General features: G+C 41.7%; 1 protein-coding gene across 1 annotated transcript in view; it reads left to right on the top strand.

The window, feature by feature from the left end:
• The window catches only part of SPOCK1 (SPARC (osteonectin), cwcv and kazal like domains proteoglycan 1), a 324,732-nt gene that overhangs the window by 241,170 nt on the left and 57,322 nt on the right, over nucleotides 1–26,240 (top strand). The window contains exon 6 of the mRNA XM_026101957.2: nucleotides 15,429–15,543. Coding sequence (XP_025957742.1) covers nucleotides 15,429–15,543 — 115 coding nt within the window. The remainder of the gene's footprint in view (nucleotides 1–15,428; nucleotides 15,544–26,240) is intronic.

The raw sequence follows: 26,240 nt of genomic DNA, 5'->3' as shown, positions 1-26,240 counted from the left end.
AGGAGGGTATTTAGGAGGATATTTGGAGGATGTACAGGTGTGCCTGAGACCTCTGCGTGGGGAAAGGGAGTCGTGTGTCTGGAGCATTGTAGCTGAGCTAATGGCTGCGACTGGCTTTGAGCTCAGCCGCTTGGAACGAATGCAGCAGTCACATAAACGGTAAATGGGGAATAAGCAGACAAACCAGTAAGTGGAAAATTAACCGGTCAACTAAAGGTACAGTATTAAACATGAGAGCTTTGCTGTGTTGTGGTTCTTTGAAGTAGCTTTTTTGAAAGGAGCTGCAAAAAAAAAAAAACCAAAATAAATCTCTTACTGATTAAAACGGTTTGGCTATCACTGGTATATAACTATTTGAAAATACTGATTTATTATCTAGGTAAATCTTTTGACTATTAAGTTGCTATTTATAAATTTTTAGGGAAAAATTAATCTCAGCCTAATGGGCTGAATCAGCCTTCAATGTGTAAATGCATTCTCCAAGCATTTTTCATGGACTTTTGAAGCATGCCAATGTGACTTGCAAACTGCTGTTTTATTTAGGCTTCTGTGGAGGTAAACTTCTGTAAAAATGTTCTTGTATGTCATTTTGTTCAGTACTGTAATATTACACTGAAGCTAGAATAGCTGGCATTTTCCGGTTCAAAGGGTCTATTAATATTTATGAGGTCATTGTACATCTCATTGCAGGAAAATACTTCTAACCTTTAGAGTCTTGGAGTTCTCTGGGAGATAACATCTAAGTTTTACTAATAACTTTCACTAATTCTGGATGGATTTATCTTAGTAATAGGATAGATGCCAGAAACCTCATATGCGCAGTGGCCCTCTAGAGACTGGGAATATATTAGTCCCAAGATTTAGTAATTCTACTGCTGTGTTAGTGTCCAGACTATACAGGAGGTTCTGCAGTTTTACTCATGATTTTTGTTATTTAAACTGGTTGGATTTTAAGTGTTCCTGTTAACTAGAGAAAAACTGAGGAGTTTTGATGGTTGGTGTACCTTATTATGTGCGACTATGGGCAGAAATAAGTGAAAAATTGTTCTCCTTTTCTGCAAAAAATCTTGCTATAGTTTAAAAAAAGTTTGTTGCTTGTAGGACTTTTCTGATTTGAAATCATTTTATCTCCAGTCATCATTCTTTCTACTAAGAGACAACTGTTTTACTCTTCTAGATTAGATCTAGTGTTACTTTGTTTCAGCACCTAGCTAAGTCGGCAAAAGAAGTCTGAATCTCTAGCTACATGCAGGAGACCTACTAAGGACCCGGTTTTGTCATCTGAGCCAGTGATTTTATCTAGGAGGATCACCACGTTGGTTGATTTACGGTTTTAAATGAGCAGTGGATTCTGACAGGTGGTCTGTGGGCATCTGGCATGGGATCCACAAACTGCTTTGCTTGGCCAAGAAAGATGTGTACAAAAAGCAAAGCGGTTATCAGTATGCTTAAAGTCATGATGTAGTGGACAGAATTTTTAGAAGCCAGTAGATTTAAAAAAAAAAAAAAAAGTCTGAAAACCACAGTATTGGAATATATTTCAGTATTCTAATCAGGATAATTGGGTCTTGTCATCTCTCGGCATTTTAAATATCAGCACTCCCCTAGCATAACCCAGAATGTCGTGTACTGGTGCAGCGCGTTTGATATTTCCTGCTGCAGAGTTGGCTGCACTTCAGTGGTAGTGTATATTCATAAGAAGACTTTGACTCCTTTGCAGATGAAAGGAGCCATGTAAATGGAAATTTCATTGTGCAATTGTCTTGCTGAATATTTTCGAAATAGGTTTAATAGGATAGATGTAGTACATCAATACCAGTCAATCAAATTGGTTTGGGATCCTTTTGAGGATTAACAAATGCTCTGTTAACTGCCTGTTGTTTATTGAACATACAGCGTGTGTCATACAAAACCAACTTGAATATAAATATTCATATATAGTATTACCTTGTGTTGCACCAAGATTGCAAGAACTTCTCATTAGAAATGCCCTCAAAGTTGTAAACTCTCTTGAGAAATTTAGTGCCTTCACCTATGGTAACTGTGAGAGTAAGAGCAGTGTAAATTAATTGTAAAAGGTTTTTATTTAGGAGGCACGCATGCTGTAGAATGCCATATTAGAATAGTAAAAACACTCCCATTTGGGGGATGTTCTTTAAGCCTTTAGATTCCTCCAGGAACCATGACCTTTTCTTCTGCTCCCCTAAGGACGTATGCTCGAGCAGTTCAGATAGGCTGGCTAGTGAACTCATTGAAGTAGTGAAGCTCAAATGAAACCTGTGTTGTAAACTAGAATTCTGTGTTTCTTGTTCTGCACTTCATTAAACCAGAGGGGATTTTTAGATAAGCATTTGTCATTTCCATGTCAGATTTCTCAAAGAACATGGTGAATTAACAAGGCATGTTTAACGCAACCTTGACAGAAAGGTTAATGAGAATTCAGGAGAATGCAAGGAGGGAAATAGTATGTACTGCTCCAGGTGAAAACTACATGGAACCAGAATAGTCATAATTCAGCTTGTCTTAAATGTAGGTATGTATTTGTTCCACAGTGAACATAATTAAAAAGAGAACCTGTTCTAAACAATGCCACCTCTCAGCATTATTCACTGCTGTCTGTCGACTGAACTGCAGTAGGACCCAGAAGGCAGGTCCTCATTGTGCTAAATTATTTTGCAAAAAATGTGTTTGAGACAGGGGTCTTCTGCCCCACGTACTTTGAAGTGAGGAAGATTCATGGTTCTGTTCAGACTCTAGGAGCAAAGTCTTGTGGCTGAGGAAGGCAGAGAAAAAGTAGAAATGAAAGCAAACATGTCATGGTCATGTCCTGTTGAGAGTACGTGCCACCTTTTATGGCTTTATGGCTTGCTCCCATCATTATCATGGTTGAGTAGTTAAAATGACTCAGGAAGAGGACTGAGAAGAGGCCAAAGGATGGAGAGAGAACCCACGCTAGAGAAAGGCATGTGGCTTCCTTGCACTTCATCATGACGTCTGCATATTAATCTAATTTCAGGAAAATTTCAAGGAAATAAGTTCCCAGCCCTCCCCCTAGAACTGCAGCAATTTCCATTGAAGGGGAAGATCAAAGTACAAAGCAACGAAGCTTGAGTAGTTTTCTGCTTTTAAGAATTTTGTGGTTGGTTGATGATTTGCACTGTGCAGTGGGCACTTTTGCATTAAGTAAGAAAACACATTTTACAACAAGGAAGGATTGCAAGGACAGCATTTGTTCATTTTGGACAGCCTAACAATCTTGATGCTGGTAATCATAGGGTCCCTTTTCTAACTTTATTAGAATCACAGTTGTGACTGCCAAATCAAGCAAATTGGAATGTGATGGAGCTTAAAAAACCCATCAATTAGATATGCTGTTCTGTCTACAGTGACTGTAATTTCCTTAAAATATTATCTTTGACAGCATCAGCTGCCTTTGCTCTGGGGATGACCTGATTACTTTTGCTGTTTTTTCAGTTTGCAGGTTATGTGTTTTACAAGTGAAGCCATTACTGTTTTTTAAAAACGTCCTTTCTGCAAGCAAAGTCATAATAGGGAAAACTGCTGTTATTCCTTGTTCCATTTTCCAGATGATGTGATACAGGTACTGTTGGACAAGGGAATTAGCTGCTTTTCCGTAACTGCCTTGTAAGACACTTGTATTCAGGATCTTTTCCCTCACACATGGGAGGAGGATGCACTAATGCTTCAGATGCTTGAAAGTTGTGATCATAAATGCTCAGAACTTTCTGAGAGTTGCTAGCCTCCTCGCACAGAAAAATGACTATTTTTCTAGTCTCAAAGTTCACAGTTTGAGCTTTTACCAGCAGACAGCTTATATGAGCCATTTAAAACATCAAAAGAGGTGTTTCTTGGCTTGGGCACATCTTTAATTTGAAGCAGATTTATTAAAGGCCGAAACAGGATAATACTGCAAAAGGATTAGCTGTGGTTACTTGATTTTTGAGCAAACAGACTAATTCTTCTTTCTTTGTATGGGCGTCTTTCACAGTGAGTCCTTTCACTAAGCATTGAACTAGGCCTGGGGTTTGTTGATTTTTTTTTTTTTTTTAATTTTTTCCAGATGATGTGATACAGGTACTGTTGGACAAGGGAATTAGCTGCTTTTCCGTAACTGCCTTGTAAGACACTTGTATTCAGGATCTTTTCCCTCACACATGGGAGGAGGATGCACTAATGCTTCAGATGCTTGAAAGTTGTGATCATAAATGCTCAGAACTTTCTGAGAGTTGCTAGCCTCCTCGCACAGAAAAATGACTATTTTTCTAGTCTCAAAGTTCACAGTTTGAGCTTTTACCAGCAGACAGCTTATATGAGCCATTTAAAACATCAAAAGAGGTGTTTCTTGGCTTGGGCACATCTTTAATTTGAAGCAGATTTATTAAAGGCCGAAACAGGATAATACTGCAAAAGGATTAGCTGTGGTTACTTGATTTTTGAGCAAACAGACTAATTCTTCTTTCTTTGTATGGGCGTCTTTCACAGTGAGTCCTTTCACTAAGCATTGAACTAGGCCTGGGGTTTGTTGATTTTTTTTTTTTAATTTTTTTGTGGTTTTTATTGTCTCCTTTAGAAATCAGAAGCATTGCTGCAAGCTTTAACTTCAAAGCTCAAGCCAGCTTACTCTTCATTGGTTGCTATGCTCCAAAATACTTTCCCTAAGCTTCTTTGCCAAAGCTTTTATTTCTGTGCTTTTTACCATTGGGGCTTTTGGTTTGGCTTTTGTTTTTCTTTATTCTTTACAAAATACAAATTCCGAGGAATCAATTAAAAAATAGATCAGCATTTTTAGCACTTAAATTTTGCTGCTGCTCTGAAAGCAGACAGAGAAATGGTACCATGGAATGCTGTTTATTTTATATTACTACTTAAACCTCAGATTTGCTCCATTTATAAACAACAGGCAAATGTGTCCAGCCCTGAAAACTCTCTGTGAGATCTGAAAGTTGACTTGATACCATACTCTTCGTAGGTCAATAGCAAGGAATGGACTCTGCTAGGGACACGTCACGATCATTGAAACCAGAGCAAACCTCTTGCGGAGTAATTAACCTAACAGATTTTACTGGAAAGCAAGAGGATAACTCAAGTATTGTGGAGAGGAGGATTGGCCTAGTGGAATTTAGTATGTGGAAACAGAGAAACTCAGACTGACCTTCAGCTCTCATAGGGAAAGATAGAAAGTTTGGTTAAGCGCGGACGACATGCCATTTGGAAACCAAGCACGCAGGCTGTAAAAGCTCACATTTCCACTTTTACAGAGGCACTTCTGGACATGAAGTCCCATGATGAGCATTGTGTGGTAGCACAGGTAATTTACTGAGGTTTGCAATAAAGATGTATGCACTTCAGCTGCTCACAGTACAGCCACTTAGGATGTGAAACAAGCCAGGAAGGTCTTTCCCATGCATTTATATCCTTTATCATCAACATTTTTACTCATTCTAGAAGCAAAAATACACTGAGTTAAGGACAGGAGGGTCTTTGTAATTATCATTGCTAGTGAAGGATGTGCAAGCTCAGAAGCAGAAAGAGCAGCACCTAGCCTGACCCACGACTCTTTGCTTGGTCTCTCCTATTATCTCTGCTGATCCTTGTCCATGTGGGCTCTGAGACAATTCCAGGTACTTCTCCAGTCTACCCAAGGATTTTAGGACACAAGCCCAGGAAGCATGAAAATATGAATATTACCTGCTTCTTTAACTGTTACTCTGTTATTTGTGGCAAGGTTGCTAGAGAAGGAATAGATAATGGAGAAAGCTCCCTGTAGACTCATTCATCAGTGTTTCGAGAAGCAATGCAGGCGTAGTAGCAACTTTCCTTCAACTTAGATTTGTAAAAATATATATTTCAGAGTGATGGTTAAAATGTGCTTCTGGACTATTATCAACCTGCACATATCAGAATCTCAGCCTTAATGACACACTGCGATGCATCAGACACCTTAAAACAGTTGCAAATACAGTACAAAAGTGTAGGACCCTCATCTAATGCCAGTGCTTAATTCCTTGCTTCAAGCTCTTGTGCTACAGTTCTCACAGGGGAACTCTGCCGATGACATACGACATTGGAATTACTGATTGATGGGCAGAGTTGGCTGTGAAATTTTTGAGATGCCAAAATATTACTGTCATACTAATGGCATAAAAGCCTGAAGAGAACATGCCTGCCCTTTAGATCAGTCAGGAGAAGCTGCTTTTTTTCCCAGGTATGGACAGATGGATCTGAGACTGACTGAGTAGATGGAGCATTGCCTCATCTGATCATCTAGATTGATAGAGTTGCTCTCTCAGCTACGTTGCTCTGTTTAAAGTGTCATTGCCGGGGTAGAGACCCCGTGCTTGGGGATCTGAATGTCTTGCAATGCCTCCCCTCTGCCATATGTAGGGTGTTGTTTAGCTGGTAACTGGAGTATCTGTATGTGCATAGAGCCACAGATCGTTACCTCTTGGTTATGTTCACGTTGTCTGATGCGTTGTCTCCATGAGAGAAATTAAATTGCCTTCAGTAATTTGAAGCAAGTAAAAATGACAAATCATCGTTCTCTTGTGATCAGTAAATGGCTACAGAATGCGAATGCATCTCAATTACATGGCAGTACGTTTCAAGCAGCATCGATCGTTCCAAATCTCCAATTGTTTTCCTGTGGTTTTCTTTACATTTGCACTAAGATGGCTTTGCTCTATTAAAACGTTTTAAGTGGCTTCTTTCCACTTTGAATAACAATATTAGCCATGAACTCCCAACTTGTGATTGTGAAGAGTTAGAATAAAGAATAATTGCATAGACACAAAAGCGACATAAAAAATACAGAAATGAAAAAAAACAAATGCAGTGGGAGGGTGAATTTAAGGTCCGCATTTGAGGACATGGTGGGTTAGTGTGTTGGAAGGCAAAAACTCCCATGTGCAGCTAGCTATCACGCAAATCCAGCGGGAGGAAAAGTAGACATTTACTAACAGGAAATGCATTTAGGTGTTCTTTCCGTAGGTGGATATAAAATACAAGCTATAAGATACGCTTGTTTTGAAAACAAATGCTGGCTACAGTTGCATTTGGATTTTGATCTTGCAAATATTTCTGACTGGAGGATTAGCATCTCCAAAGACAGTTCATGCAGTGATTACCATGCGTAGCGCATGATTACGCCGTGCAATGAAGCATCCGGCAGGGATCGCCGAGCTGGTGCCAGCCTATGGCAATGAGCGCCCGCATGCCCAGACCAGTCCCGGTACCCAGCCGCCGGCCTGTGCTGGGCCCAAGCTCATCCCATAGCGTGCGTCTGTGCATCAGCACAGCACTTCGGTCCTCAAGTTCACGTGCAAGGAACCAGCTTAGGTTGCCTAGAGTGTAAGCATGACTCTGGTACTCAAAAATGATATCTAGCGCCACCAAAATCCAGCCACAGGCTGAAGCCCAGCTTTCCGTCCAGACTTTGCTGGCGGGGGAGGCTGGTGTGCTCTTACTGTGCAGAGGCTGTTGCATGTTAACTGCCAGGAGGCAGAAACACATGAGAAGAGGGTCGTTTGCAGGTTTAACAGAGGCTGGCACTGTGTGTCTCAGGGAGGGAGGAGGAGGAGGGATGGATGTCTTTATTTCGACTTGGGCATTCACGATTACAGAACTGCTTTGTCTTCATTTGGATTTTAATTTGTGTTAGCCTCTCCCAGCAATGGAAGAAAAGTCTGAATCAGTATTTCCCGAATGTTCCCATCTACAAATCGACTCTTCTCCTGGGTCAGGTTGCAGCCCTGTTTGGCCCCAGGTGCTCAAACAAGCACCTGAATTTCTGTTACAATCACGAGCTACTTGGCCTAGGTGTTCCCCGAATTGGACTTTTGAGTTGCCTGAAAACAAAGCAGACATCATTTCTGTACCGCATGTTGTATTTTGGTGCTTGAAACTATTTTGCTGCTGTCATTTTGTGAACAAATGTGTTTTTATTGCCACGTCTTCAGCCTTGTATTTGATGCTGTGACCTTAGATGCCCTGTCGTCTAGCTGATGCAATTAACTGCATTTTTAAAAATCCCTGCTTCGCATTGAGTGAGCTGAGTGACAGCTATTTCTCAGGGCAATTTATTTTGTATTAAACAGAATTTTGTCCACGAGTGGTCTGTCCAGAAGACCTCAAATCAGCTGATTTCACTCTGTTAGTGAGGGCAGTCTGCAGGAGTACCTGGTTATCTCCTTGGTTTGCAGCCCTGGCACTCAAACGCAGAAGCAGATCGCCATGCCTGCGAGCACCAGCCCTACTGAATCTCCCAAAATTGTTCAGCTTGGGGAACGGCATGCTTTTAAGTCTCTATTTTCTTCTTTGTTGGTTAGTTTTAACCACCAGGGTATCATTTAACTGCAAAGCTTTTGCCTGCTGTCAATCCAGCTACAAGTATGAAAGATAAACCAAGTTATCTTTAGGAAACGAATCAATGGCTGAAAGCGCAGGAACAGAGCTGCGTTCGCCTCCCAAGCCATGGGCTGAGGCAGCGCGCTCAGGCGCCTGGCACCAGGTCACCACTTTGGCCAGGCCCCTCCTGGGTGCCCATGCTGAGACATGGTGTCCTTGGGGAGCCCGGGGCCCGGGCCCGCAGCCACAGAGCCACTTTTAAGGCTCTCCCGGGCATGGATTCGGGAGAAGCTGGGGGCGGCGGACAGCCAGAGCTCTCCCCAGGAGCAGGGCTGACCCTCCTGGCTCTCCTCCTGTAGACAATCAGGCTCTTGGTTTCCTCAAACAACCTCGACATTAACTGAAGACGGCGAAGAACGGCTTCTGCTCTTGCCCTGCCTACGCAAGTTGAAAGCCGTTCTTGGGGAGAGGTGTGCCGTTCTCGTTGCAGTGGGAGACCACGACATGAGCAGTTAAGCTGAAGAAAGTTTTATCGCAACACTAAATGCTGTAACAGCTCTCAGCATGACATCACCACAGATTTGTAACTTCCGAAGCACAGATAAGGTTTTCTTGACCTTACTGTGGAATAGGGCGCTTCACGCAGTGGCCGCTTTAGAAAGAAGTAGCGTGAGACTCTTCAGTGAAACGTTGCTGTTCCCATGCAAGCAGCGTGCACCGTAAGGACAACGTCCAGCTCTGAGCAAGTGACTGTCGGCCTCAGGGTTTCACTCTTCACCTCTCAAGATGACACGAGAAGAAAAATTTTGGATTGCATGATAGCTGCTTTTGATGGCTCAGCGCTCTCTTCTCTGGATCCCAGGCCTGCAATGAGCTGTCTCTTCCTGGAAGATGAACGTTTTCTCTCTCCAAGTGCTTAAGGAGTTGGTAGTCAGTTGTTGATACTTATGCTATAGGAGAGAAAAATGTGTAACTCTTACTGGTTGCATATGACTGAGTATATGACTAATTAAAAAAAAAAAAGCTGCTGAATAAGTGAACCTCCATGGATTCTTACATTTTAAAGTCTTCTCAGCTGACCATGATTTTAGGGACCTGAGTCATGTGCTCAGAGCACTTGTGGTTGGCAGCATTAATGACGTGACCTCCTGACTTAAGGAGTGACATTTAAAGACTGCCGGTGTCCCATGCTTTCCCACTGCTCCGTGGTTAATTTTACCCTGCGGGCGAAGTCCTGCCGCTCTGCCTCATTAGAGCTGCAGGACTGCAGAGGCAGAGCTGCGGTGCTCAGAGCGTTGCTGCCTGAGACCTTTCGGCATTATTTCATCCAGCTGCATAAATCTCTTCAGCCTACTTAATATCAGCGTCTTGGTACCTAGGTCTCTTTCTTCTTGACACCAGGAGACTGTTCTCATCTCCCACATTAAGAACCATGAGCCTGTTGTCAAAGCGTGCAATGAGAGACTTTCTCAAATGTGTTTTGTATACCTGAAATAATAAGGTCCTTCGTGTCATTTCTAGCAAAAATGAGAATTTCCAAGCCAATTATCTGTTAGATCTTCAAAGCTGTGGCTAGTACATGCTTCAAAATTGGCTCTGTATGTATTTACACAATAGATTGTTTGTGTTAATTAGAGTTTATTCCACCCTTGGCGTGCGTGTTTAACTCCTGTTAATATTAGTGGCAGCTACATATTTTCGTAAGGAGAACAGAGCTCTTCATTAGAACTCCAGAGACTTTAAGAGTCTTTTTAAGACATCTTTGTACAGCTGTTGTTGCAAAGGTAAATTGCTGTGTGTTAGCTTGGTAACTCTTCTAATAGAAAACACAAGGCTCTTTTTTCAGCCCATCTGCTATTTTTTTTGCAATAACACCCGTCAGTCGCGTCCTGGAGCAGAGCTGAGCCACGCTAAGCCCTGGACAAACGGGGGGCACAAAGACAGTCCTGCTGTAAGGAGATAACCATTCAAATAGAAGAAATACAGCAAGTGTGTGCCCAGAGAAATGACATATTAGTCAGCCAAAAGGCAGGCAGGCTGTAGAGTAACCACTTTAGGGTGGATTAGGGCCACCCAAGCCACCAGAGTTTGATCTGTCTTCTGCGTGCCAGGTCTGCAGCACTCTCGTTCCCTGGAGCCCGCAGCAGTGGGGCTGGCGCAAGTCCCCAGCTTGCAGAGCGGAAAAAGGGCTGCAGAAGTGCATGGCAGTGGGGAAGGAGAGCTAGGGGACAACACCGCCCTGTCACACAGCCCAAAATTCAAGGCTCGTATCAGGATTTCAGGTAGGCATTAGGGTCTTGCTCTTCTGAATGCATGTGGTTGACTTTGCTGTCTCCAAACTGCCCCAGCTGGACTGTGTTTGCAGGTTGCCAGGTTTTACAGAGCCTGAAAAGTTTGCAGAATTCCCATTGAAACACATTGTTCTCCAGGCCCCTGTTCAACAGGCAGTTCAGCAGTTTTCAGTATGAAATTTCTCTTCTTGTGAGTTAAAGAAAAGACACTGAACCAGTTTTTATTGTACCAAGTTATAAAAAAGAAAAAAAAAGTCTCTTGGGCTGAGTCACTGTGTTTCTAAACCTAGTAATTTTTATTTTTTCCATCTGATGAAAACTGGAAGCAGAGGCTTATAAAGAAAATACTGATAAGAGTCCTAGCTAAGGAAGTAATGGCAAACACTGCGTTAAAGCATGTAAACACTCCCTCTCAAATGGGTGTCTGAACTCCAGTGGAGTCTAATTATCTACTAAGACAGATAGGTAAGAAAAAAGACTGATATAAAGAAGCTCTGGATTAAAAATATATATGCTGTAATTTCAGGAAGTTTTAGCTTCTGCCTGTGGCAGGTAGTAAGTAAAAGATAAGGCAGAAAATAATGAGCTTTTGTTATTTGTATCTGAAGTTTAGAAGAGACATATTGTGAATGAACAAAAGATGCACCATAAAACAAACAGCACTGAAATAACTCCCTGTGGCAACGCAAGAAGCTTTAGCAGGGCGCTGAAGAAGGCCCAGAGTTGTTCCAGGCAAAAGCACTGTGGAGCACTAGAGTTTTAAGGCCACTGCTATTAGTAAGATGTAATATTTCAGTATTTTAAACTACATTTTAATCAGTATACTGTAAAATTTAACCTCCAATTGTAACCTTGAGCCAGTCTTTTGAGAAAGAGATTTCATGGTAGTTTATCTTCCATCATATGTATTGTCTGGTAATTCCTTTACACTTCCACCAAAAAGCCAGGCTTAGACCTCTTCCCTCCTTGCTAACTCCCATTTCAATTAACGAGAGGAGCAAGTAAAAGTCTGGAAGTTATCATCTTCTCCTTTAGCATCATGGCTGCAAAAGATTTTAGAAGATAGGTTTTGTATTATAACTTTTACAAGTTGAGATGAGTCTCAGAGAGCCGTCACCGTGCCGAGCCCTGGGTCAGGCATGCCCTTTCCTCGTGCCCCTGCCTAATAGCTTGGTTGTGTGATCACAGGGACATGGAGTGCTCCAGTTGTCTGTCCTCTCCGCGGCCCCATGAACAGTAGCACAAGAGTCATGTGAGGATACAGCCCAGGCCACCTAGAACACCAGCCGCAGAGGAACCGTCCCTGAAGTGCTCAGCTCCTTCTGCGCTGGAGGTGGAGCATGCCATCAGGGCTAGGTTCTCTCTGTTTATCCTACCTGTATCATAATAAGCATCACGATGAAGAAATGCACACCTAGGTCATCACTGAGTGAGCTGTCGTTCTTCATCCCAGCTGTCTACCTCCATCTGTCTATGTCGATGCGACGAGGGTGCCCACTTCACCCCGTGGCTGCGTTACTCAGATATTGTTTTAAGCAAACACTCAAGTTTCTCGTGTCAGGATGCAGAGCTCTTTGTAAGGCTCTCCATGGGCTTGAGGCCGTACTAAGCTGTCCACGCAGACTTTCCTTAGTCAAACACACCCCTGCATAAAGACCGCAGTGACTTGTGAATTCAGCAGTATTGCTAACATGCAGGTTAGAGCAAGACCTGGCTGCTGAAAGTGGAAAGCCGGTGTAAAGAGGGGCAGAAAGATATGCTGTTTTATTCCATCATTAAGAAATATCTAGATTCTCCTCTAGCAGCGACCACAGGCTGGAGACTGATAGGAATAAAATAGCTGGGAATAAATTTTATGTAGCTATTTTCTTTCTCTCTCAAATGTGAATACTTATGCAAAACACATTGCTGTAGATTCACTGACAATAAAGAGAGCATCATTATCCAAGTAGTGGATTCTCTGGGGAACACTTTAGCCAAAACACTCTCTGCAATAATTTCCCACATCTTAGTTGAATAAATTAATTTATGAATTTTCCATGAATATGTTCAACCATTTCTCCCCTCATATATTTTATTGATGTCCGTATACATTTAGCAACAAATAACAGAGCTGATTTTCCATTTGCAGTGAAATGGTTTAAAGATGTTTATGTGGTCCTTGGGGTTCATGGTAAACAAAGATAATTCAAACACCGGGGAGGTGGCAAAGAAGCAGCGCTCATTCTCACCCTGCATGTTCAGATCATAGAAATTGCCCTTTTAAATCATTTTCTTTTTTGGTTTATTTTAGCTTTTTAGGAGTCATTTTTATCAATCATTAAAAAAGCTGAGGAAAAACTTGCCTTGCTCTTCCCATGTACTTGCTTTTCCCAAGAAAGAAAATTTCTTTCTTGGCTACACGCGATAATGGGCTTGAAATGGGCCTTACCATCTTAAAGGTGGTTTGAAAGTATAATTGCTAACGCTTAGATCCATAATTTACATTTATTATGCATAATAAAGTATGTAACTAATTGATGTTGTGTAAGGAATTAAATCGTCAACTCCAGCTGCAGGAAAAAGATTTATGAGTGAGCTCTCAACAGCATCTTGACTATCCGAATAGGCTGCAGAAGAAGAGTTTCCTTTTTCCGGACAGTGCACTCAGAGCCTTCTCCTTTCCTTCTGATGTGTTTTCTGTTGTGTTTGTGTTCTGTGCAAACAGCACCGATTAAGCAAGTGTGTTTGTGGAGCAGACAGATGAAAAATAAGTACTTACATTCCCTACAGTCTTGCAAGAAATAAGCAAAGCACAAGCTAAGCAAAACCACATGCTTGCGTGTGTCCGTGCATTTTCTAAATCAGAAAGGCAGGACATCACACAGAGCATGCAGGCATCAGGGTGCATTGAAGTTCAAAATGGCCTGGGAGATAACGTTGACGGAATAGGATGTAGGCACAGCATAATGGTCTCCTGCTGCTAGATTAAAGCCTGGGCAAAGATGAACCCTTTGAACAAAAATAAACAGAGGCAAAGCCACGATATTTGCAGTATTTTCAAAGCAGGAGGCATTTATCTTGTAACAACATCCTGCTCTGTTCTCTTGGCTTCCACTGTACCAAAATAACAGAAGATGCTGCTGTGATTTTGTTCAGCAGCGGTTGCTATACCAGCTACGGCTGCCCACTGCATCCGCATTGGGTAACCTTCTGGTCTTACGCTGCATGTCCTTCGGCCTTTAAAGATGCCTGCACAGTTCAAAGCACGCTGTGTCGCACTGTGTATGCACGCTGACCTACTTTTAAGTGAAAAAAAAAAATCTATAATAAAACCCAGCCCTATCAAAGGGATTTTTTAGCCCCGCGTTTCCAGGTTTGCCTGGCAGGAGGCAGCCTCTGCAGGGAAGAGCACCAGCCTCCGTGCTACGGGCAAAACTCGCCCTTGTATTAAAAGCCTCAGACCCTGTTCTGGTAAAATCAGTTCAATCAGCTCAAAGAAAGAAAAAATGGGATTGAATGCACTTCATTAGGTGTCAACAAAGAGAATGTCCTGCATATTTTTGCTCCTGTGAGGTATTTTCTTTTACTCCATATTTTGAGTACATTGGTCCAGTCTGCAGCCATCGTACTGCTGCGTGCGGTCTGCGGAAAGTATCTTTGAGGCAGTGACTGCAGGGAGAAAACAACTACACAGACACAGAGCTCTTAGAGGAAAGTCAGCAATAAAATACGCGTAATGCAAACAGCAAAGGCTATGAATAGTCAGTATGGTATAAATCAGGGCTTTTTAACTAGCAAACTTTTGCAATATTAATTCTGCTGAATTGCCTCATTTGTCCAATCCTGCACATGTCCTGCTGGCCTGCATGGTTCGGATGCGGTGACTGTCAGGAGGTGCTGTAAATCCCATCTGCTGAGGTTTTAGGGAGAGAAAAGGACAAACAATAAATAGATAGAGAGGAGTGTAGTGTACTGCTCGTAGCTTAATCTTCAATCTTCAGTTGCCTTACTATCTTGTTGTATTTTTGGATTTGATTGCATGCTGGTTGGTAACTTTTAGGATTGGACTGTTAACTATTAAGGCAATTTATGGTCATTTGTAGGAATGATTTATAGTTTCCTCCTTGTCCAGAGAAGTCAACATATTGACGAGAACCAGTCCCATCAGCCAGAGACCGGGTCTCTTCGCTGAGCATTTCCTCTGCAGAAGAGCTGATTTCCCTCACTTCCCACTGCTGCAATGATGGATGTCTGGTCGCTGGTGTCCTCCAAAAGGAGCCAGACCAGGCCCATTGCTTTCAGTGGAAGCTGAGAGCTCCCAGCTCCTCAAAAACCAGGCGAATAAACCCGTAGTGATATCAACCAAGAAGCCGGTCGTAAATGGCACGGTTCTTCAGCGTTCACAGGTGAAACACGGTGCCGCAGCACGGGGAGGAGCGCGCTGTGCTGGCGTGCGGAGGGCTGTGCTGGCTTCCCAGCTTTGCCGCTGGTTGCGTAGGTGACCTGGAAGAAATTGGTTCAACTTTCTATGCTGCAAATTCCATATCTGTAAGCAGGGAATAATAACACTTTATGAGGCACATTTAAAAGTGCCGGTGCCAAACGCTGCCGAGGAAGTAGCTGTTATTGTTATCTGTAATAATAAAAACAATGGCATTTTCAATAGAGACTGAGGTTTTGCAATCTGTCCAATGCCATTGTTGCTAAATGCAATTTCTCATTTAAACCACAGCTGCGGCTTTTTTATCTTGTCCTAATTCAAAACACATTCTTGCCTTTTTATGATTCCAGTGCAAGTTGGAGTTTCATGCGTGTACTTCTGGCAAAGCCATCACAGCCCGATGTGAAGGGCCCTGCCCCTGCCTTCCGGGACCTGAAAATCCAAAACACAAGACGGAGAAGGCTGGTGAGTTGACCTGTTAATGAAATTGTAACTGATTGAGTGGTTCCCGCTTTGTTCTCAGAGAGCCTTAAGAAAGATGCTTCCTTTCTAGGTGATTTTGTAACACTTTTTGAGACAAAACATGGTACTTTCAGACATTGTTCCTGCAGCAAAACTAGCACCCACTCGATGGTCTCATAGGAAAACTGAGTTCTGGCTTATGATTTTATCTCTTTTGAGTGCAAATATTTTGAATAAAAATATTGAAGCATTATAAAAGAAAATAGAAAAGAAAAAAACTACTTGAGACTTCATTACTCTGTAAAGACAATCCCTCTCAATGAAAAAAACGTATATCAGTAGCCAAATGGGTTTTTCTGTATATCATCCAAAAAGATGTTTAAATTTGCATGGGCACACATTCACAAACACGTTACTTAGGAGCTGTGCTATCATTCTTGTTACTATTACTAATACTAGAAATTGAGTAAACATTGACTGTATATATGTATCTCTGTCTATATATAACATTGTTTGGTTGATGGTGCAAGAATTACCATGTGACAACAAACTCATCATAAATGATGCTATATAAAACTGAAGATTATCATCACCAATGACTGTTTTGTCTTACAGCTCTTTAGCGCTGCTGTATTTAGGTCTGTAAACCTAGGGAGCTGATTCACTCCCTCAGCTCTTTCCCAAGGAAGTAATCACAAACTGTCTAGGAGTGACAGCATCCAGAGTCAATTAGTTCTGGCAAAATAGATTGTCTAAGAGCAAAACACCAGCAAAAGCAGGACAGGTGCCACAGCCAGGTTTTGTAAGGAACTTCAGCCCTGCTATGGGCAAAGCCCTTTGGAAGTGAGAAGAAATGTTGCTTGTGACTGTGGTTTCTTAAAAATAGTGCGGATGTGCTGGTGGGAGCAGCTGTGGCAACGCGAATATTAGCCTTCTAAATACAGGGTTGTCTTCTCCCCCTCAGGAGCAGTGCTAATAGAGTTAAATCACTGTCAGCTGCTGGCCTCCTGTCTCTACTAATAGCTCACAAGGCCAAAGCGGTGATTTACACAGGGTTTGCTGTGTCCTGTTAAGCAGTGAAATGTGTTTGTTTGCCCTGTGCACTTACGTGTGGAATGCAAAATGAAGGAAGCTTTGACAGCGGTCTGCTTGACCCAAAAATATTTGAGAACCTCTCTTTGATGTTACTCCTCCCCGTCAGACACATCCTAACAGTAGTAAAGACAGAAACAGCAAAAAAAAAAAAAAAAAAAAAAAAGTTAAACAACGGTGATGAAGCTGCTGGTGGTGATGCCCACACATTAGCCTCTAGCACAGTGTCACCAGCTTTCAGATGAAGGCTTCAGGAGAGCAGGCAGAGGGGCAGCACGGATGGCCTGGCAGAGGTTACCGTCGGAGCTTCCCCGGGGCAGTGCCTTCACAGGCAGCCTTGCGCTCAGGGCAAATTTCACTTTGGTCCTACAAAACCCTTACGTATGTGCTTGACTTTAAGCAAACGATTGGTCTTCGTATGTGCTTGACTTTAAGTAAACGATCGATCGGTCTTCCTGAGGTTAAGTGCATACCTAAACCCTTGTATGATTAGAGTCTGAAGATCGTTGACTATAAATTGCATGCAAATAAGTAAACGGTGCTGGACTTTCCTTAACAATGTTACGAGGAGATCAAATTCTGCCGTGCTTTTCCTGCCTGCCTGCCTGCCTTTCTTTCTGCCTTTCTTTGTTATGTACGCACCTACAAAACTCCAGTTGAAGTCATCAAGTTTTTGCTCCTTTAGAGGCTGGGAGGTTGGCCACGTAAAACCAGAGGAACTTAGCTGGAGCTTCATTCTTTAACAACACTCACATTATTGCTGGGGGGGGTTATGTACCAAAACTTCTACAGTACACTACGATAAACTTAGTATCATGCATTAGCTATAATGATTCATCTACTTTCTGGAACAAAGAGTGATTCTACAGCCTAGATATCGAAAATGCAGGTTTATTCCATCCTTTGCAAATCACAGGCATTTTTCTGCGTAGCTATCAAACTTAGATGAAACATTTTAGTTGGCAAGGTTCTGAAATCAATATATAACTTTAATATTGCTTTATGTGGTTTGAATCTTTTGGTTACAGAATACTTGCTGATAAATTGCCTTATTCATATTTTCTCTCTCTTGCAGTCAGGCACAAACATATACTTTTCTTCTTATAAGCTGCTCCCTATATGCCCTCTTTGTTGCCCTTATCAGAAGGAGTATCAGATTAATAAATCTTCAGTGACATTTTAAGCTTACAATTTCATTCACACAAGAGAAAAAAGATTCTAATAACTCTTATCTTGATAAATGCAATTTGACAGGGTATATGTATTCTGCAGCCCAGGCTCTTATTTTGCTTGACTCAAAACTCTAGCCAACAAAGCATTAATTTAATGGATGGGGTGATCTGTGGAGCAGCTTTCCTGAATGCTTTCTCCTGAGGCCAAGCTTGAGTTAGCAGTACTCATGCCTCTGCCCTGGAGACAGCAGCAAGAACAAGGCTATTAAATGATAGCCTCAATTCTGCCATCTTCGGGGTGGCACGAAGAGGATGCTCTCCAGGTTTCCTCCTGCCTTCTTGGAGAAGCACCTAGGAAATAAGGAAAATTTTCATCAGGTGTGTATAGAAATGTTCAAAATACTACACTAGGCATCTCTGCATCAAGTGTGTGCAAAAAAACTTCCCATGAGCCTGATTATAGCGTTATAAGCAACATACTGGTACACATGTAACAACGCAAAGCACAAAAGATGCATAGCAGTATAATCTTCTGCTGTATCATTGGCTGTTGCTTTCTGGGATAGGTGCTGAAATCTCCTCGATGGTGTGACGCAGTTTCCTGAAGCACAGAGCAGCAGCTCCTGCTGTTGTAGGCTTGTCCCATACCTCTCTGTGGAGTAGCCAGATCCTTGGGAGACAAAAAGGATCTGCTCCCCGATCAGATAGGTACAGATGAGCATATCCATGGGATTCGTAAATGGTAGCATCATTTGAATTAAACCTTATACTGTGCTTTTTAACAGCTGCTTCCATATCACTGCATTTTTGGGGTGACAGGTTAAAGAGAAGCTCCATCCAAAATTTTCATAACCTCAAAAAATAAGCCAGAAGGGAGTCCACCGAAGGTGGCTCAGGGTCCATGTCAGCTGCCAGCCCTGTTTCCTCTTTAGACACTTGCTTCATTAACCTGAAGCCAAGCAGTTCATAGATCTTCACTGTGCATTTAGCAAGCAAAACAGCAGCATGGTCTGGCCATAAAAATCCAGGGAGCAACTTAAACCACTGTGTTAGTGGGCAAACCTCCATGGACTTCATTAGAGAAATGCCCACGAAAGAATTTGGTGTTGAGACTCAAACAATCAATAAGGAAGGGGCATTCTAACTCAATTTCTCTTAAATTTTCCTCTGGATCTTTGAACATGCCAGTAACACCAATTAAGACTTCCTTTAACTCACTCACTTACTCTGACTCCTCTCTTCAGACTTTGCCTCTTCAGCTGGCCTGCGGAGCATAAGGGAGTCTCAAACCAAATATTTCTGTGCTGTCAATCTTTTAGCAAGGAGCTCCCAGAAGTTTTCCTGAGAGCTCACGAGTAAATTCTATATACCCAGCTAAATTATAACCAGGTGCAATTTTAGCACTATCTGAAGAGGAATTTTGTATCGTGTGTGTCTGCCCTTTGCGGTCTGGATGCTAGCCAGGTTTCTGTGAGAATTGTGAATTCTAGTTGCTGACCATAGAAAAACTCTCAATAGTACCACCTTTCGTGAAGATTCCCCTTTTTGCTCAACAAATAGTGTCACCTGGTTTTGGAGAAATAAGCCCTGGATACTGTCTAAGCTGACCTGTGTAGGGTGCACAAGGCAATCGCATGGCAGAACATTTCACGACCATGAAGCCTGCCTGGTCACAGCATCACTAGGGTGGTCCCCCTTCTTCAAAGCTCTGGACCTCTCAGTCTGGAGCTTCTGACTAGCATTTTGATTGCTTGGTGTCCTAGTATTTTCTCTAGTCTTCACCTAAAATTCTTTTATTTTCCTCATATAGTACTGTAGTATCATTAATATTGCTGAATGGGTATAAAAATCAGTAGATTGATTTCTCATACAAAAAATTGGTATAATAGAACAATGTAGACAGCAGAGAGACTGTTTCTACTCCTTGTTTAGATGCCAAGTTTGTGAAATCCATTCAAGTACAGCAAAATCTTAAGTAGAAAATGATAGAGAGCTAAGCCTCGTGCCTCATATAGACATGTCAGTGGAAAAATACTAAGGAGAATTACGGTGCAAACGCTTCCAGCAAAATGGAAATGCAGCTCCTTGAGCTACTGCATAAACTTTTTTATGCCTATTTTACAACAAGGTTAAATATATGTGCCTGTGAACTTCCAATTTGAAAGCAGTTTGCATTAATCTTTACACATTCATTCAATCATATTCAAATATTATTCCATAATAAATTACTTTCAGAAATTAAAAATGTAAAGGAACATTTAATTTCCAGAGTGCCGTTATTCTAAATGTCATGACCTTTTTTTATGCACTTGTGAATGGAATTGGCAGCAGCATCAAAGCAATGTGTGTGTGCTCGGAGGTAACAACCGACTGCAGTGTCTGAGTCGCATTCCTTCCTGCTCCCCTGTGCTCCGTCAAAAACAACTCTGCTGAGAGGCTGAAAATCAAGACTAGTAACTATGTTAAGATTTGGAATTCCTTTTATAGTGGTAACTGGTGTTATGGAAGAGCTAGTAAAATAATACAAATGCTAGCGAGGGAAAACCACACCAGAATGATTATCTTTAATGGCAAATGGCAGCGACATAGCTTTGCACTGTAAAGGTAAATCTTTGAAGAGATGGCAAGATTGTATTCTTCACTTTTTTAAATAGAATTTAAGTCAGTTGTGTGAGAAGTAGAAAACAGGATTCTGCAGCGGTACTAATGGAAGACAAGCACTAATACTGTCTCTCTTTTCTTTTTGAGGCCCATTTAGATTCCTTTGGTTTATCAAAACACTAGATCCGCTTCATTATTCACAGCAGTATCACAGCCTTACAATATGCTTCCACGAGAGCCGCTGATTTCTGGCTCAGCCACCCAGAGATGAGGCCTGAGCTGTAATCTGCACTGAGGTTAGCTGCCCTTCTAGAGCACATGGACCCTGTTAACCAATACTATAAAGTGAATAAAGATATAATTTCAGCAAAAGAAAAGGACTGGTAACTTTTTCAGTGGCACCTAAGTGGACAGCAGTTATCTAAGATGCAAAATGCTGTCCGTTGGTGGTTTTCATGTACTTCTTCCCCAAAATTCTGCAGTATTATCTTAAATTCCTTCTCGAGTGTTACTTCAGTTGGCACCAGTTGAAGTCAGCAGACCCCTCTGTAAGTCCAAGTTCCTGAGAACCTCCTGGCAAGGGAAGAGATTTGCAGGTGGGGGTGCAGCGCGTCCCTTTAAAAAGTCAACATCGTGCAGTAATTGTGGCATCTCTTGGCAAATGTGAATTCTTAGTTGCAGCAGTGTGGTTCTGTCTGCGTCCTACCTGCACGCTAAGCCCTGTTTGTTATACGCGTTAGCAGTGTCGTCGCCCCAGCAGGACGGTCAGTGTTTATTGGCGTCGCAGCTTCTCTTTCTGACCATGCTGCTCCCCATGTTTTCTAAGAAGTTGAGTGCAATATTCCCAACACACCCGTTTTGATTTGTCTCCCTCAGCGTTGCAGATTCACCGAAGCATGAACGGATGCAGTGATTCAAACTAGGTTCGTCCCTAGCTGTGCGTTGTGTCTTTTTGACCTTGCAGAAATGCCCCAGGCAACTTATAAGGGAATGCTATTATCTCGATAAGGCAAGTGTAAGGTTGATAGAAGGCAGGAGAAAATATATTCAATTATACTGACTGTTGTTTAAATCTCTAAAGGGAACAGAGAGAACATTTTTAAGTTAGAGGAATAGCTTTGGGCAAGCTTCATCAAGAACCTACCTCGTTTAGGGTGTAGTTTAGGATCTGAATTGTAGCGCTGACCTACCACGGCGTGGGGGTGATGGAAGAGAAGGTCTAATGTTCCATTCCCCTCTAAAAGGAGCACTCAGTGTGGGAAGTTTATTCAGGAAAATCATAGTCGTCTTTCCCAAATGAGTTGAAATACTTCTTGTGGCTGAGTGACTGACAACTAAAAGAATTTCAGGTCTTAGAACGAACTCTTTCCTTTGAAATCTACTTTCAGCAAATATTTCAGCTTAAAATTGCTATCCACAAGTTTTCATGACTGCGGAGTACATCACTTTAAAGTTTATGAAGATGAAGTATGAGTCATGAACGTGGCTGAATTGAAATTAGTTCCTGAGTTTGATTTAGTAACGCCAGGAAATTTTTCCCTTTGTGGCTTTAGCTTTGAGAAAAGACTTTTTCCAACAGTGAATTTTGGGGTAGATTTTTAAATAAACTATCTGAGTCTCAAACTCAGGGAATGGTAAATCGAAAAGATTTTAAATTTTAGTTTACAGGGAATTTCAAAACCTTAAAATATCCCCTTAACCCTGGGAGGTAGTTTTCTCTGTTTGGCAGAGGAGAATTTCTTTTTGTTGAACCCAAAGAGTAATGCACGGTGCGGAGCAGAGCCAGGGATTTGAGAGCACAAGCGGGCAGCGATGGGTGCTCCAGCACCGATGTGCTCCTTCCCTGGCCTTCAGGAAAGAGTAGGATTATTGAGTCTGAACTTTGCTCAGTCTGATTTTTCACTCCAAAATTTTCACCATCTCAGCTAGCTGAATGCTTTTGTTGACTCTCATGTTATATATTATAACGGATGTGTATTGGAAATATTTCTTTGAGGAAAAGAAAAGAGACTCCAATTTGTAAAAATCAAAACTTACAAATTTCAAGGAAAATTTTATTGAGTCTTTGACCTATTGTATCGTCCAGTGAGGACACAACTAGCAGCAGGCCGCCGGAGTTGTAACAGCACTGAAATACAAAATCTTTGACTTACGCACACATCCTTTGAACTCATTTTTGTTTCCCTCATACTGAGCTTTGGACAACCCAGAGCAGCAAGAAGGTGGGCTGGCAGTCCCACATAAATCACTCGAAGGCATGAGCAGCCAGAAAATGCTTTACTATAGGACATGTTTGCAAGAACAAAGCATTTTAAAGTTTTGTTGATAATTTTTAGTAGCATGTCTATCCTGAAATAGCTCTTTAGACTGCTGGTAATCATAAGGACGCTACAACAACAAAAGAGCTTACGTTTCTTGAGAGTGAAAAAGAGACCTCGGATGCTCAGGATTCGTGGCCATCGTTTCTGAAGGGCTTTGTCACTTTTTGTCAAATCAGCCAGACCAAAATCACGGAACTTAAATGCACAGACAGCTTGGTGAGGACCCAAACAAATACTTACTTTGCTTCAAATGTAGTTACTCCCATGTAAGCATTTGCCTTAACATCTCTGGATATGAGCATTATGCAAGTCACAAATGTGATCCTGCGAGTCTTATGTAACCCTGTAACGTGCCTCGAGCTACTCATTTGAGAAGCGCTCTGTGGGCTCGCTGCACCAACTAGCAGCAGTAATGAAAAGATTTTTGCAGTGCTTCTGATCAGGTCTTGCAGGTGGTCTGTGTGTTTAGAGCTCCTCACCCTTCCTAATTGCGGTTTGCCCAAGTCAGCAAGTTGAAGAAAAGCAGGGGGAAGGAAAGTCCACTCTATGAATACTGCAATTCATTCCTTTAATTTGTTACATGACGGAATGGCCTTAGCTAAGCAAATTTGAGTTGTGTAGCATCTGTAAATTATTATTACTATTATTTTGCCTACAAGAATTCACACAAGGAAATCAGTCTTTATTATTCCCTTCCTGAAAGCATGGAAGATTAACTTTTTTCTTTTCTGCTAAGTGTTGTCTGAGAGTAGTGAAATGGCTGCACCCAATTAATATTTGATTAAGAGAAAGTGAGAAACAGGCAAGAATTGATACCTTTGCTCTTCATGGATGGGTATGACCATCCCCCCACTCCTATCAGAAGCAAAAGCAGGTAGCTTCAAATCGAGACAGCAAAATCCAGTTTTTGCTAGGGTCAGAGGAAAGTGCAAAGCAATGGTGGCTTGGGACATTTCGTTTGGCTGCTTGACCTGACATACACTTCCTCATGTGCACCAGAGAAAAGCAAGAGCTTGTGAGGGAAAGGCTGCACATTCTGCATATGCATATTTCATAGGAAAACTTATATTTTCTAGGAATGTTATATTAGGTAGAATGCACAACCTGAAAGCAAAATGAATAAGATGTTGCTATACTGAAAAGGAGAAGTAGAGCAAAACAGTGTAGCAGCTAAAAATGCGAATGAGAACATTTTCATTGACTGATATATGAATGCTAATTTTTCCTGATATGTTTTTCATATTCCTGCACCACCTTGCTCTGATATCAGCTCCTCCCTATGTTAAGGAGCACATGTTCTATCAAAAGGATCACAACGGCACTATTATATTGAAGCTGCTGTTGCCATGAAAGCACCTGCAGATCTGACCTTGGAATAGCTCTGGATGGACCCATTAAATGCAAGACCCCTTATAGTAGCTCAGAAAGATGCCCTCAAGTGTCGCAAAGGTTTGGCTGAGGGGCCACTGGGCCCAGCTCTTTGCTGAAGGAAGCGTTGGTGTGATTCTGTGTTCGACTCCTACGGTGTGCACAGCCTACGGAGAGTTGCTTAGCAAGGGTTCGTGGTTTGTAGCTCACCAGCTGGGAAGGAAGCCCCCTGCCAAGTACATGCGAGAGTCTCTCTGGTCCGTTTTGAAAATGCGATCATCCAAAAGCACTTTTAACCAAGCAATAGATATTGATGAATGGGAAACTTTAAAATTGCTGCTATTTAGGTGACTTTGAAATTACATCACTTACATTCCCATCAAATCATGCATCTTTGCATTGATTTCTAGGCTAGTTACATGTAATGAGGTGATCAATAGTAGTTACTGTTCCCCTTCGAACTCAGTGAAACACCTTTAATCAGTGTAATTTAACCCCGAGAACATCCAAAATATTGTTAATGACTTTGCTGTACTTCAAAAGTGAGATGGAAAGAATTTCCATGATGTACAAACAAGTCATCGTGCAGAGCTGTCGCAGGTGGTCAAAACCCTTTGCAAAGAGAAACACTTGCCAAATCTTCTAAGTTAAAATTAGCAAGTTAGGACAGACCTTGTGAGGCCTTATCTTAAATAGCTTTAGCACCTTAAAAATGTCAAAAAAACTCAGAAGCCAGATTACTTTATAAAGCTTCTTGTAATATTTGCAGGAAAGCAAGAAGAATGTAGAATGGAAAGACGCAGTATTGTCCATTCTGTCCTGCTGTTATCTGATATACTTAATTTGAGGTACAGAGGTTCACCAGCTCTCATAGGTCTTGCATAGGACCGACTGCCAAGACCTCATCTAATTGTCTTCCCTCTCTGTTCATGCAGTTCTTGATACTCCTTCTTTTGAAGAAAAATTAGAATTGGATATCTATAATCTAAAGGCAGATAAACTCCTTTGAAGGAAAAAGAAGGTAAAGAATGCAGAATATAGCCATCAATGAACAAAGAGCATTAGTCATGCCAGGAAAAGAAAAATGGTAAAAATGTACTAGATGTGGTTAGATTTAAAGTTGAAATAAAACTATTATTTTGAACCTATGCATTTTGTTAGGTCTTAGCAAATAATTCTCTATAATTTTTTTGAGAAGTTGCACTTCTCCCTGAAGTGATAGCTGAATATGTACCTTTCTTTGCTCTTTTCAGTAACCGAAATTTGAAAAAAGCAAATGATTTAATTATCGATTCAAAAGCCAACGTGTGCCATGAATTGAATCGTATCCCTGCAAAAACTTGTACTCAGAGTTACTGCTTGAGTGAAGAGGTCCGTTGGCTTTGATGAATGTGGTCATCTGACTAATTTTAAGGGTATCAATGCTTGTAAGACAAGGCCAGTAGCTATTTATAGAATACAGCAGAAATCAAACACATTTTCTTCAGACTGCTGCATTTTCCATCAGAGCTGTATTGTACAGGAGAATTGCCAGCCCAAAAAGCTTTGTTAGGCTTGAAGAATAAATTCAGAAGTGAACCTATGACACCTGAATGGTTTTTCCCACCAAGTGATGAATAGTGTACTACATTAAGTTTTTAATTAATTTTACCATTTTAATGTCACCAAATTAAAATATTTTGTTTGATTTTAACCATTACTTCTAGAAGGCTCTTGGGTATATGTATGAGGCCTGCTTTGCCATGAACTTGAAATGGAGGCAGAAGTGTCTTCTCTAAGAGTCGCTTTGCATTTTGGTCCAGCTGCATGGTTTGGAAGCTCAGCACCGAAGTGTTGATCATACCAGAGCCCAGACCGATAACAAGTTAGGGACATTACCATTCATTGGCTAGCTGTCACTTCGGCGGCGTGATCTTTGCAAAATCTTGCTTGGATTGGATCTACGTTATCAGCAAAAGTGTCGGCCGAGCAGTGAGGAGCGAGCGAGGAGGGAAGAGGAGAGCGCTAAGAGCAGCATGGAGTTTATTTTGCTGCTCTCAGTGACTCAGTGAGACACCGGGTACCGCAGTAGCAGCATCACGGGCAACGGGTTTTGCAGAAAGCGCGTCCCTAGAACAAGGTAACATGCGGACGGAGCAGCGGTGAG

The sequence above is a fragment of the Dromaius novaehollandiae genome, chromosome 15, assembly GCF_036370855.1.
Source record: "Dromaius novaehollandiae isolate bDroNov1 chromosome 15, bDroNov1.hap1, whole genome shotgun sequence".
NCBI lineage: Eukaryota > Metazoa > Chordata > Aves > Casuariiformes > Dromaiidae > Dromaius > Dromaius novaehollandiae.
Note: the sequence above shows the minus strand (reverse complement) of the source record. Positions and strands in the feature narration are given on the sequence as shown.